This window comes from Panthera onca, chromosome E1 (genome assembly GCF_046562875.1).
Source record: "Panthera onca isolate mPanOnc1 chromosome E1, mPanOnc1 haplotype 2, whole genome shotgun sequence".
Classification (NCBI taxonomy): domain Eukaryota; kingdom Metazoa; phylum Chordata; class Mammalia; order Carnivora; family Felidae; genus Panthera; species Panthera onca.
The window spans coordinates 1,346,409-1,358,961 of NC_138352.1; the positions used below are offsets into that span (position 1 = coordinate 1,346,409).

The 12,553-nt window shown below is 56.3% G+C and overlaps 1 protein-coding gene across 3 annotated transcripts in view; it reads right to left on the bottom strand.

The window, feature by feature from the left end:
- Nucleotides 1–12,553, bottom strand: part of SCN4A (sodium voltage-gated channel alpha subunit 4) — a 45,714-nt gene that overhangs the window by 9,324 nt on the left and 23,837 nt on the right. For all 3 annotated transcript variants that reach the window (XM_078438301.2, XM_081791091.1, XM_081791092.1), the window contains exons 12-16: nt 10,735–10,973; nt 8,817–8,990; nt 7,724–8,080; nt 2,453–2,941; nt 440–572 (exon numbers count right to left, since the gene is read on the bottom strand). In XM_078438301.2, the coding sequence (XP_078294427.1) occupies nt 440–572; nt 2,453–2,941; nt 7,724–8,080; nt 8,817–8,990; nt 10,735–10,973 (1,392 nt within the window). The remainder of the gene's footprint in view (nt 1–439; nt 573–2,452; nt 2,942–7,723; nt 8,081–8,816; nt 8,991–10,734; nt 10,974–12,553) is intronic.

Consider the following 12,553-nt stretch of genomic DNA (forward strand, 5'->3'; position numbering starts at 1 on the left):
TCCCCGGATGAGGCCAAGGAGGAGACTGGTCTTAAAGCAGCCATTCCCAGGCACTTGCTTTGGGCCGGGTCACACTCAGAGCCCTGCGGGGATTCTGCAAGGCAGTCCTCAGGGGCTGTGTGTACTTGAGGTTCAGGGGATCAGGGGCTGGGAGGCATCCCAGGCTCTGACACCCCTCCCTGGGGTTGTATTCCCTCTGGGGTGTGTCAGAACAGGCGGCATCAGGTGGGGGGGTGGGGAAGGCTCTGCATGGTTTCTGTGATGCACAGGATCCTGAGATGTCCTCAAGGGCACAATTGGCTGTGGCCAGGCCAGGGCTGTTGTCCACCACCACCCCCCCGCCCCAGGCCCCTGGCATGGCCTGTCCCTTCCAGGGGCTGCCGGGCTGGGGGAGGCACCAGGTGAGGTGGGGGGTGCATGCACACAGTCTTGTCCTCACCCTCTGTGAAGCACTCCTCAGGCTGCTCCCCTTCGGGGTTCTCTTCAGCCTGCTCCTCGGGGTCTTCCTCGGGGGGCTTATAGTCGGCGGTGCTGCAGACGGAGGAGTTCCCATCGAGGGGCTGCGGTGGCTGCTGCAGGGGCCACAGGGTCACATGACCCCTGGGTCCTCCCACCAGGTGCGCGGAGGAGGTCAGGATGGGAGACCAGGAGGCAGAGGAGAAAGAGGGGGTGGAGCAGACCTACTCATTCATTCATCATTCTTTCATTCATTCATCCACTCAACCCTGGATTATAGAGTCAGCACTGCGGCCCTTGCAGAAGAACCACAGTGACCATGGCACTTAGATGTGGATCAGGGCAGGGCTGAGGCCTGGGAAGGGATGGTGAGGGCACAAGGAGGCAGGGGAGGGCCTCAGGTAAGGGAGGAGGCTGGAGACAAGCAGGCTGGGGGGTGGCTGAGCCAGGCTGGGGGTCCTAGGAGGCACAGGGTGGGATAGTAGAGGAATGAGAGGCCTGAAGGGATTTTGAGGGAGCAAGAAAGGGGCCAGGATGGCACTGGGGCTGCCACAGCCTGCAGGTATGAAGGTCTAAGCCTTCCCATTCCCAGGGTCTGTTGGGCTGAGGAATCCAGAAAGAAAGGAAAACTCTCCTCAGCTAAAGCTCCAGCCTGGGGCCAAAGGAACCTGGGGGTGGGAGTGGGGGGTGGGGAGGCTGGTGCTCTGGCCTGGCCGGGGCTCTGCCACATCCTGCTGGCACTGTCCCAGGCCAGGCTCCTAGCCCTAGGCTCCCTCATCAAGGGGACCCCTTCATGGCTGGAGGTGAGGCCTCTGAAGACCCCTACAGGCAGTTTGGGGGGCAGTTCTGGATCCAGAATGGTGACCAGAAAATTACAGAGGTCCTTGTGCCCAGTTGACAGAAAGAGAAACTGAGGCAGACATTAGTTCACGCACTGAGTCATCTGTCCTGCCTGTGTGTCCCAGCTGCCACAATCCCCCTTGGAGCCATGCTTGCCCCTCTCAGAGTCCCCAGAGCCTTGGCCCTCCAAGCTCTCCAGCACTCCCCCACCCCCGCTCCTCATACCGAGGTTGGTGCCACATTTCCCTGGGTATTTATAGCTTGGCAGGCATACGGCCCCCTGGTAAGACAGCATGCCACATATTTAGGGGGAATAAGGAGTCAAGAGCTTTTAGGGCAAAGTTCTTTCAGGCTCCAGTACCCAGCCAGGCCCAAGGCCGATAGGGTGGGGGTGGGCAGGGGGCTCTGCCCTAGCTGATCTGCTAGCCCTTCCCCTGCCAGGCGAGGGGAAGCCTGGGGGCTCAGAACCAGCTCCCCGGGGAGGTCCAGGCAAGGCCCTAGCCTCAGCCTGAGCTGCTGGGGCATGACTACCAGTCCCTCTGTCACCCCTGCAGGGGAGGGGCAGGAGGAAGGGGCATCTCCTGGGTGGGTGGGTCAAGGCTCCTGCTGAGGCTGTGCCCAGCCCTCTGCTCTCCTTATACCCAACCTGATTGGCCCCCAACCCCCTCCACCCCTCAGACCGCAGACCCAGCACTTTGGCCCACACTGGGAGATTGGGACTAGCCCCAGTGGGGACTAAACAGAAACACATGATAATGGCAAGGACTTCAAGCCCAGAGGAGGATTGAGAGAGGCCTCTGGGGTCCCAATCCTGGAGCTAAGGTGTCACAGGTAAGAACATCCTGTCCAAGAGCACCACCTGCTGGTGAGATGGGGCCCAGGTGGCGTTGCAGAGCGAAGGGACACTAGGGAAGGCCCATCAGAATCACTGTATTGACAGCAGTAACAGCAGTCACTAGGCACAGAGAGCGTACCATGTGCTTTATACACAGCATCTCACCAAATGCTCACCGAGGTAGGTGCCATTACCCTCATTTTACAGATGGAGAAAGTGAGGCTCAGAGAAGAGTTGGGACTTGTCCAAGGTCACACAAAGTTTGAAGCCATATCTATCTCAACCCTGACCCCGTCAAGCCAGGCCCCGTGATGGGCTTACCTTGCCATCCTCAGGCTCTGAGAAAGTGTCAGTGTCCTCCTCCGTGGGCATCTCCAGGTCGGACTCCTCGGAGGCAATGGGCACGTGAATGGTCAGGTAGGGGTTGTTGATGAAGTTGAGGTGATCCAGCTCAATGCTGGGGGGAGAGCCGTCCACCAGGCCCACGTGGCTCAGGATGTGATTGTCCTTCTTCAGGTCCTTGTCATCCTGCTCGGGCGGCGGCTCCTTCTTCTCATCCTCTGAGGCACTCTCCCCAGCCTCCTCTGCCTCCCCGGCCTCCTCGGGCCCCCCGAGGCTGAGCATGATTTCCTTGGGGCTCAGGATCTTGCCGCGCAGCAGCCCCAGGAGAAAGGCTTTGGCAAAGCCGATGCCCCACTTGATGCGCCCAATGGCGATCTGCAGGTTGTTCATCTCACCGTCCTCATCTGAGGCTGCCAGGCTGTCGGCACTGAAGGAGCTCAGCAGCAGCGCCAAGAAGAGGTTCAGGACCTGGGGGGCAGAGGTTGGAGGAAGCTCAGCTCAACCCCTGGGCCCGTGAGGGTGCCGCCTTCGGCCAGCCTGAGGGGCCTCAGGCCTCCAGATCAGAACGGCCACATGCTGGGCGTTTGAAAGAATATTACCTAATGGGATTCTCACAGCTGCTTGGGGAAGTGAGGAGTGTTACTATCGCCCCGCTTTGTAGATAAGGGAACTGAGGCCTAGGCGCACGATAGGATTCCGTAAGACCATGGCAGAGGCAGGATTTGGGGAGGCCCACTGGGTGACAGGGACTCTTTCCATGATCCTGTCTTCTAACTCCACTGCTGGGGAATGCAGAACAAAGAACAGAGCTCATGTCTCTGAGTTTCCAGGACTTATTGAGACCCTGAATCTGTTGAGCCTTCTTTTTTCTGTCTGGTTTATTTATTTATTTATTTTTAATGTTCATTTACTTTTGAAAGACAGAGAGTCAGAGAGACAGAGTGGGGGTGGGGGAGGGGCAGAGAATCCGAAGCAGGTTCCAGGCTCCCAGCTGTCAGCACAGAGCCCAGCACAGGGCTTGAACCTGTGAACCGCGAGATCATGACCTGAGCCGAAGTCAGACGCTTAACTGCCTGAGCCACCCAGGCGCTCCTTTTTCCTGTCTGTTAATAGAGGCTGTGTTCCCTGGTGTTCATATCCCTGTACCCTATTGCTCTGGGAAGGGCATTTGACCTACTGTTATTCACCCCCTTCTCTTTCTTTGGGATTCCCTGCTCCATCTAATTTCCTTCCCGTATTCCTATTGAAGGCCTTAAGAGGTGACTGGTCTACCCCTCTGGTCTCTAGCTTTATTTTTCAGGGACAGGCATGTGCTGAGTCTCTCCCACTGCGGTGTCGTGGCTCTCCAACCTAGTAGAGACAGACATTCGATCAGTGCCATGAATACAATGCAGTGGGTTTTCATGGCAGTAGAGATGGGGCTGCACAGGCTTTGAAACCATTCTGCTTGGGGTAAAACCCAGTTTACTAGCTATGTGTCCTGAAGCAAATCATATCACTGCTCTGTACCTCGGTTTCCTCATCTGTATGATGGGGATGATTCCAGTGCCCACTTCCCGGCATTGTTGTCAGGATTAAAAGATCAATAGAGCACACAGTAGGCACTCAAAACTTGTTGGCTGTTATGCGTGCAATGACAGAAGGTACAAGGTACACAGAAGACTATGGTTAACTCTGAGGCCAGCTCAGCATATTATTAATAATGAGACTGAGTCCCAGAGTGGTGGAGTGACTTGCCCTACGACACACAACACAACCAGGACTAGACCCAGGCTTCCAGTCATTGCACATCTTTAGAGGACATCATTCGTTTAGGCTACAGTGTGAATGGTAACCTCAGAAGTTGCACAGTATGGTGGCCCTACCATCCACCACTCTATCCCCCCGCCCCCAGGGAATGAGGAGGAAGGTGAAGTTCTGCTGGGGTGGCAGGGCTGGGTCGTACTGGGGGCCTTGGGTCAGGGCTTGGTGTGTGAGTGGACACGAAAGAGTAGGGGAGCCTGTACATGTCCACCTGCCACCCTTGACCAACTTCGCCATGCGTCTCTCACTGCCTGGCTTTCACCGGGTCCTCCAAGGTCTTTTTATCATTGCCTTAAAAATCATGTTAGGATAAGATCTTTAAAGTGCGTGTGTGTGTGTGTGTGTGTGTGTGTGTGTGTGTATACATGTATAACTCTCTTGGGGAGAACATGCGAGGGGGATTCCTCCCCATCTCTATACTCCTTAGAGAATTTTCTGCTTTTGCCCCCAACCAAAATTTATTGGTCTTTCTTTCCCTTTGTCGGGGGGAAGCATCCAGTTGCCAGAAACACATCTGAGATGGGAATTAGCTGCTCTCTGGGTCAGCAGGGTTTGCACACGGCTCCTTCCTGGGACAGAAATAGCTGCCTCGGGCAAGGCGTGGGGAGGAGGGCTGGAGGGAAGGGGGATGGACACCATGTTCCCCCCAGGGGCTCTGAGGGGCAGGTTACCTATGACCTCGGTCATTTCCTCTTCTTCACAGTAACCCAGAGGAAGTGCTCAAGTGCCATGATGCAGGGGACATGGGTCCCCACACTCTCTGGCAGGATGCCGCAGTGTCCTCTGGCAGACATCACCTCCCATGAGACTGGGGGGGGGGGGGGCAGTGGGCGGGGACAGTGCCGCCTCCCTGGGCCGCTCCACTCCCTCTGAGCAGAGTGAGAGAGCCACAGAGCTGGGCTGGAAAAGGGTATCAGTGGCGTGTGTGCATGTGTGTGTGTGCACGTGTGTGCGTGTGTGTGTGGTGGGGGTGAGAGTGACATGCACACAAAGGCAGTGCAGTGGTTCCAGACTCTGGAGCCACACTGCTTGGGTTCAAATCCTGTGCAGGTTCCTAGCTTACCTCCCTGAGCCTTTGCTTCCCCATCTACAAGACAGAGATAAAACAGCATGTCCCCATCGGGCGGTGGTGAGCATTTAGAGAGAAATACGCAGAAAGTGCTCAGAATGCTAGACAAATGTAAATAGAGGTCAGTCTCACCGTTGTTATTGCTGGTATTGACACCGTCATTCTTACCACTGCTGCTATTACTGATGTTGTTGGCGTGACATAGGCCCAGGTTCCAGTCTGGGCTCAGTTTCACACTAGCTGTGTGGTTCCAGGCTGTGCCTCCTCGGAGCACAGCACCAACGTTACCTGCCTCCCAGGGTTGTGGAGAGCATTAGGGATAACGCATGTAAAGCCCTTTGTGCAGGGACCGGCACATGGTAGGAGCCTAATACTTGGGGGTGTGATGCCAACGGCGGGTACCTAAACCACCACTCCCTCTTCCCCCACAGGCCTGTAACATTTGGACTCCCCTGGCCTTGTAGACCATGCGCTTTGGTGAGCACTCAGACCATCCTGTGAAATAGGTCATCACCATCATCGTCCCCATTTTCCAGATGAGAAAATCTGAGGCCAGAGAGAGGTTAAATAATTTGCTCAAGGTCTCCTAGTCAGTAAGTGGCAAAGCAGGGACTTGGAATGTTTTTGAGTTTACACACTTTCAGACAGAAACCCACAGCAGACCCTTTTGGTCACCCTCGCCTCTTAAACTTACCTTCACAAACTTCTCAGACCCAGCTACCCCCTCCCCAATCCTGCCTCGAAGTTCTGATGGGGCATCTTCTGTCTCTCTGCAAGCCCTCGACAGCCAGCCTCTGGGTTCTCCTGCCTAGCTCTCCCTGGGGGCTCAGGACCTCGTCCCATGGTCTCTTCCCCAGTGGAGGTGACACCCCTCCCCATCGGTCTACCCCTGCCCCCAGACAGAGCTCAGCGATATCTGAGAAGCGCTGACCCAGCAGCCCAAGGATTCCTCAAGACTTTGCGGAACGTGGGGACGTGTGGCTTCCTACCCCGGTTGCCCAGGGCAGTGTCGGCCGCTGCAGGGGGCAGCCAGGCACAGCAGTCCTGGCAGGAACACCACCCACCCCGACCAGGGGAGGAGTCGTGGGTGTCAGGACGAGGAGACACGCCTTCCCGGGCCCTACCACAGAAATGCTGGTCACGGCCCCCACTCTTGTGCCTCGTGGCCTCCTGCAGCTCCTCCCCTGCGCCAGCCCCACAGGCCAAGCCCTGAGCCACAGAAAGCGGCAGGATGGAGGCAGTTTATGCCATCTCTGGATTCTCCCTGCTCCCGGGTGATTCCAGGAACGGAGAGGGGTGAGCCGGTGGGAGAAGGACAGGAGGCCCAGAAGTTCTGGTGCCAACCCTACGTGGCACCTTCCTGCACATTGTCACAGTCAAGCCTCTCAGCCTCCCCGTGAGGTGCCCGCCATTTTTCTTCCATGTGAAGTCAGAGAAACCAGCTGACCAGAGAGCAGTAACTTATTCAAGGTCACACAGATGACAACGGAGCTGGGACTGGAGCGTGGGTCTGACTCCAGTTATCATGTTACTTTGTCCCAAACATTAAGTTTCAACAGTACTATTCACAGTGTGGTCTCTGCACCGGCAGCAGCCGCATTCGTTAGAAATGCAGATTCCCAGGTCCTGGCTCAGAGCTGCTGAATCACTCTGTGGGAGTGGGGCCAGGCATCTGGGTTTTAAGAAACTCCCAGGTGATCCTCAAGCAGGTCAAAATTAGAGAGCCACTGGGTTGGGGCGCCTGGGTGGCTTGTCGGTTAAGCGTCCGACTTCAGCTCAGGTCATGATCTCACGGTCCGTGAGTTCGAGCCCCGCGTCGGGCTCTGTGCTGACGGCTCAGAGCCTGGAGCCTGTTTCAGATTCTGTGTCTCCCTCTCTCTCTGACCCTCCCCTGTTCATGCTCTGTCTCTCTCTGTCTCAAAAATAAATAAAAACGTTAAAAAAATAAATAAATAAAATAAATAAATAAATAAATAAAAGATATTTAGAGAGCCACTGGGTTAAACCATATAAAATTGCCTTCTTGGGTGGGAGAGGTAGGACACAGGCAAGTATTAGGGATTTCATACAGTGTGACCACATGGGGAAAAAAAGTCCTTGAAGGACAGCCCGATTAAAGGAAATAAAGCGTGGGGGGTGTTAAGAGTCTGACTCTTGATTTTGGCTCAGGTCATGACCTCACAGTTCATGAGTTCGAGCCCCATGTCGGGCTCTGTGCTGCCAGCGCAGAGCCTGCTTGGGATTCTCTTTCCCTCTCTCTCTGCCTTTCCCCTGCTTGCTCTGTCTCTCAAAAATAAATTTAAAAAAAAATAAAGGAAAAGGATATGCGTGGGTTTCCCGGGTGGGGGTGGGGGAGCCACCCAGTGGGCGTAACTCACCACTAGGTTGCCGATGACCATGACCATGAGGAAGACGGTGAGGCACATGGCCTGGCCGGCCACCTCCATGCAGTCCCACATGGTCTCGATCCACTCCCCGCACAGGATGCGGAAGACGATGAGGAAGGAGTGGAAGAAGTCGTGCATGTGCCAGCGGGGCAGGCTACAGTCCGCGGCGATCTTGCACACACACTCCTTGTAGCTCTTGCCGAACAGCTGCATGCCCACGACGGCAAAGATGAACACGATGATGGCCAGCACCAGCGTCAGGTTGCCCAGCGCGCCCACTGAGTTGCCGATGATCTTGATGAGCATGTTCAGCGTTGGCCACGACTTGGCCAGCTTAAAGACACGCAGCTGCCGGGCAGGGGGAGGGCGGGGGACAATGAGGCCCAGGGACCCCCGGCCCAACCAAAGGGAGCTGCATCTTTAGGAGAAAGAACTCTCCCATGAGTGATCTGAGGCCTCAGTCTGCCTCTCTATTAAATGGGAATACTCCTATCCGATCACCTCATCCTCTTTATGTGTTCAAAAGAAAGAGTCCCTCATCTCTTAAAGATACAGACTGAAGTATTTACAAGTGACATTGTGTCAGGAGTTGCTTTCACCTACTTCCCCTCCCCCCCCCCCCAGAAGTGGGGGACGGATGGAACATGAATGACAGAAGGTTAATGGCCATTGGAGTAGGTGACAGGTACACAGAGGTTCATTATACTCTATGCGTTTGTGCATGAACGAAAGGCCCCAAAATGAAGTTAAAAAAATACAGAAGCACTCCTATAGGGTGGTGGACAGGATAGTAAATTGGACTCCCAATTCTACTACTGATGCTTCCTGAGTCCCAGGCTTCAGGTCTGCAATATGGTCCCTGCTCCACTGTCACCCAAGGTCACTAGGGGTCAGCTCCTGGGGCTGTCATTTCGGCCCCCGGCAGCCATCTGTGATAAGGGGGGTGCTCTCTTTCTCCCCATTTCCAGGAAGAGAGGTTCCCAGTGTTCTGAGAAGCACAAGTGGCTTCTTGGGGATCTCTCCTCTGACCCTCCTGGCACCCCCACCCCACCCCTCCTCAGCCTGGCCCCGGGGCCTCACGCACCAGCCGAAAGGAGCGGAGCACGGACAGTCCCTGCACGTTGGCCAGGCCCAGCTCCACCAGGCTGAGGGTGACGATGATACTGTCGAAGATGTTCCAGCCTTGCTGGAAGTACTCGTAGGGGTCCAGGGCGATGAGCTTCAGTACCATCTCTGCTGTGAAGATGCCTGTGAAAACCTGTGGGGTGGGGTGCCATCCGGGTCACAGAGCCTCAGGGAGCCCGGGGCCTTTGGAGTCTCCCCGTGACTTCCACCTCCTGGCAGAGCCCACGGGGCCTGAGGGGGGCGGTCCAGAGCCCTGAGTGGGGGGTGGGGGAGGGGCAGGCAGCGGAACCCACCGCCCACATGTGTGTGGATGTGAGTGAAGAGTGCAATGGCCGGGCCACAGAGCAGAGACAGACCCGAACCCATGCACTTCTGGCCTTGTGACCATGGGCCAGTCACTTAACTTCTTGGGGCCAACCTCCACCACAGTACTTAGAACTCATAGAGCACTCTGTGGTTCACATCATGACCTCACTGATGTGCCGCTCCCTACGCACTTGGGAGTGACTGTCACTTGTCCCAGAGATGAGAACAATGAGGGCTCAGAGAGAGAAACAGCAAGTGCTCGCTCCTGCCACCCATCCGGGAACGAGTCAGATCTCAAAGTCAGGTGTTGGGGTGCTTAGTTCAGTCTTCCTGTCTCTACACCCTACCCTCTCTACCCTGACTGGCAGGGGTCCCAGAACTCAGCAAATCTCAGTGGACTCAGAAGTCTACGGTAGGGGCCAAAAGGGGGCGAGGTCAGGGATCCATGGGAAGACCAGAGCTGCTCCCCACAAACCTGGCACAGGGGTGCACGGGCTGCCTAGCCTCTGAAAGCTCCCTGGGCATGGCCCCCTCCTGCCGGGCACCAGCTGCCCTGGTCCACAGCCTGCCTGTGCACATGCTGAGCCCCTCCCAGTAGCTGTCCCTGGCCGTGGCAGGTGCCCAGACGGCAGCAGAGTGTGGGCAGGGGGTGAGCAGGCAGCGGGCGAGGCCCATCACGCACACCCCAGCAGCTGCACGCCCAGAGCACGCCCTTGCCCCTCCAGCCCAGCCTGGCATGGCTGCCACAGGCATCTCCATGGGATAGAAGTGCCCGCCTCGCACAGGCTGGGAAGTCTAGGGTCTGATGTCCATGCCACCCACACAGTCCTCCTACTGCTGCTGGCCCCCAAATTTTATTCTCCCCGGGCTCCCCGCACCCTCGGGGTGGGGAGAACATCTTGCCCATCTGCCATCTGGAAAAATGTCTAAGGGAATTGGGAAGGGCGGGGCAGGGCTGGAGGATGAGGCGGCTTTTTCCCTTTGTCAGGCTCCACGGAGGCTGGAAATGAGGTGATAATGCTCCTAATGGGCAGGGATAAGCGGGCGGATCAGTGTGTGTCAACAATAGCGGGGCAGGAAAGGCCGGAGGGGAGCTGGCCTGACCGTGCTGGAGAAATGGTAGTGGGCAGGGAGTTAGGGTTGGGGTACTATGCCCCGGGGCCTCTTGGGCCTGGGTGCCCATGGCTATATGCCCCCACTTTCAGGTCTCTTGGTCCCTCTTAGGCCCACAACAACCTCTGAAAGTGGAGACCTGTCAACCATCCCCCCACCTCTGCCTCCAGGGCATGACCTAGACCCCAGATCCCCTGACTCTGGGTCTTAAAATGTCCAGCACTTCATCCCCACTCTCTCTGCCTGCAAATACCCTAAAACCCAAACTCCACGTCCCATGGATCACCCCATATATCTCCCTGTACATCAGCTCATGCCCCCCCTATGCTGGGAAAATGACCCTTGTATGCCCCCCAATAGTGCCACATATTTCCAAACAGCCCAGCTGGCCCCATAGGGCCCTGCGGCCCCTCTCCTGTCCTGCGTGGGAGAGATACCTCTCCCTCTCTCCTCCCTACCAGGTTGCCCACGGTGAGCACGTTGTCAAACTCCTCTGTCATGGGGTAATGCTCCATGGCCATGAAGAGGGTGTTGAGCACGATGCAGATGGTGATGCCCAGGTCCACAAAGGGGTCCATGACAATCAGGTGGATGATGTTCTTGAACTTCACCCATGGGGTGCAGCAGTTCCATATGAGCACTTTGTGGGCACACTTGTACCACCACGGTGGGCACTTCTGGTGGGCCTCTTCCAGCTCTGGGAACAGGGTAGAAACACACCTGATGAGGATCCCACCCATGTCCTCCTTCCCGGGCCTGTATCTTAGGTCCCACCTTCTAGGCCTGCCCCTTGAACTCCACCTCTCCAACCCATAGCCTTCAGCCAGGCCTACACCAAGCCCCTCTCTCAGCCAGTCACCCTCAAGACCTGCCCCTGCAGGCCCCGCCCACAGGGTCCAACCCCCAAAGCCCTGCCCATTTGCTCTGACCCTGAAAACTCCACCCCTTTAGCCAGGCTTGTCTGAAGCCCCTTCTCTTTTTTTTTTTTTTTTTAACTTTTTTTTTTTTAATTTATTTTTGAGACAGAGAGAGACATAGCATGAACGGGGGAGGGGCAAAGAGAGAGGGAGACACAGAATCGGAAGCAGGCTCCAGGCTCTGAGCCATCAGCCCAGAGCCCGACGCGGGGCTCGAACTCACGGACCGCGAGATCGTGACCTGAGCTGAAGTCGGACGCTTAACCGACTGAGCCACCCAGGCGCCCCATGAAGCCCCTTCTCTTAAGGCTCCACCTGCAGCTGCTCCTTCTCGGGGCACCCACCGCACAAAGCCTGCCCCTCAATGACTCTCACTCCCTGACGGAGGTCTGGAGCTGTGATCTCTGGCTGGGCGCGAGGGTCCCTAGGGAGAGGTGGGAGGCCACTGTAGAGGGCTGGGTCCCATTCCACCTGCTGCTGGCCAGGGCCACTCAGGAGCAGACCGAGGTTCCCCCTGAGGGCTCTCCCTCCCATTCCCAGTAAAGCTGACACCACCAGAGTGTCTCCAGCCAGTCTGTCCTTTCCCACCACAGTGGCTTTCTGGAATCACTGTCTATTCTTGCCACCTTAGCACTAGAACGCTGTTAGGCCCATGGATAAAGCTGCCCTTCCTCCTGGCCTTCAAGGCCTCCGTTGCCTGTGGGTGTCCTCAGCCTAGGCATGATCTCACTTCGTTACCACCAGAAGTTTATGAGCCAATAAACTCGTAGATGAGGAAAGGGGACTGGAGGGGGGGCAGTCCCATGGGGACCTGGGTTTGACAGTATGACTGGGACACCCCAGGGAATTAGCAGGGAATTGGACCTCTCAAAGGCTGCAGATTCTAGTCTGATGGTAACATCCCTACCCCCAAGCTGGGTGCTAGGGCAGGTGCCTCAAACAATGTCTGACACCCAAAACTTCTCACAAGGGTCCCAGCAAGGGCAGTGTTGAGTGATCTCCTCAGCCAGTGATGCTGAGCATCTCCTGGGGCATTCTCTGACAGAGCACAGATTCCTGGATGCCTGTCACACAAAATCAGGTGAGATGGTGCCCTCCAGAGGTCTGCAAAGTTCTCGGCCCTCCAGGTCCTTCCTGGCACAAGGAAGGGGAGGGGGACATGGGAAGGGGACCAGATCTCTTCTTTGTCAGATTTCCTTTATTCTTCCTTCTCTTGCTTCCTCCTTCCCTTCCCTTCACTCCCTCCCCTTTTCCCTCCCTCCCCCCTTTCCTTTCATCTATCCATACACTTATGTCTCTTCCCATTCATTAACCTTTCAGCCCATCCATATATCTATTCATCCATCCATCCATCCATCTG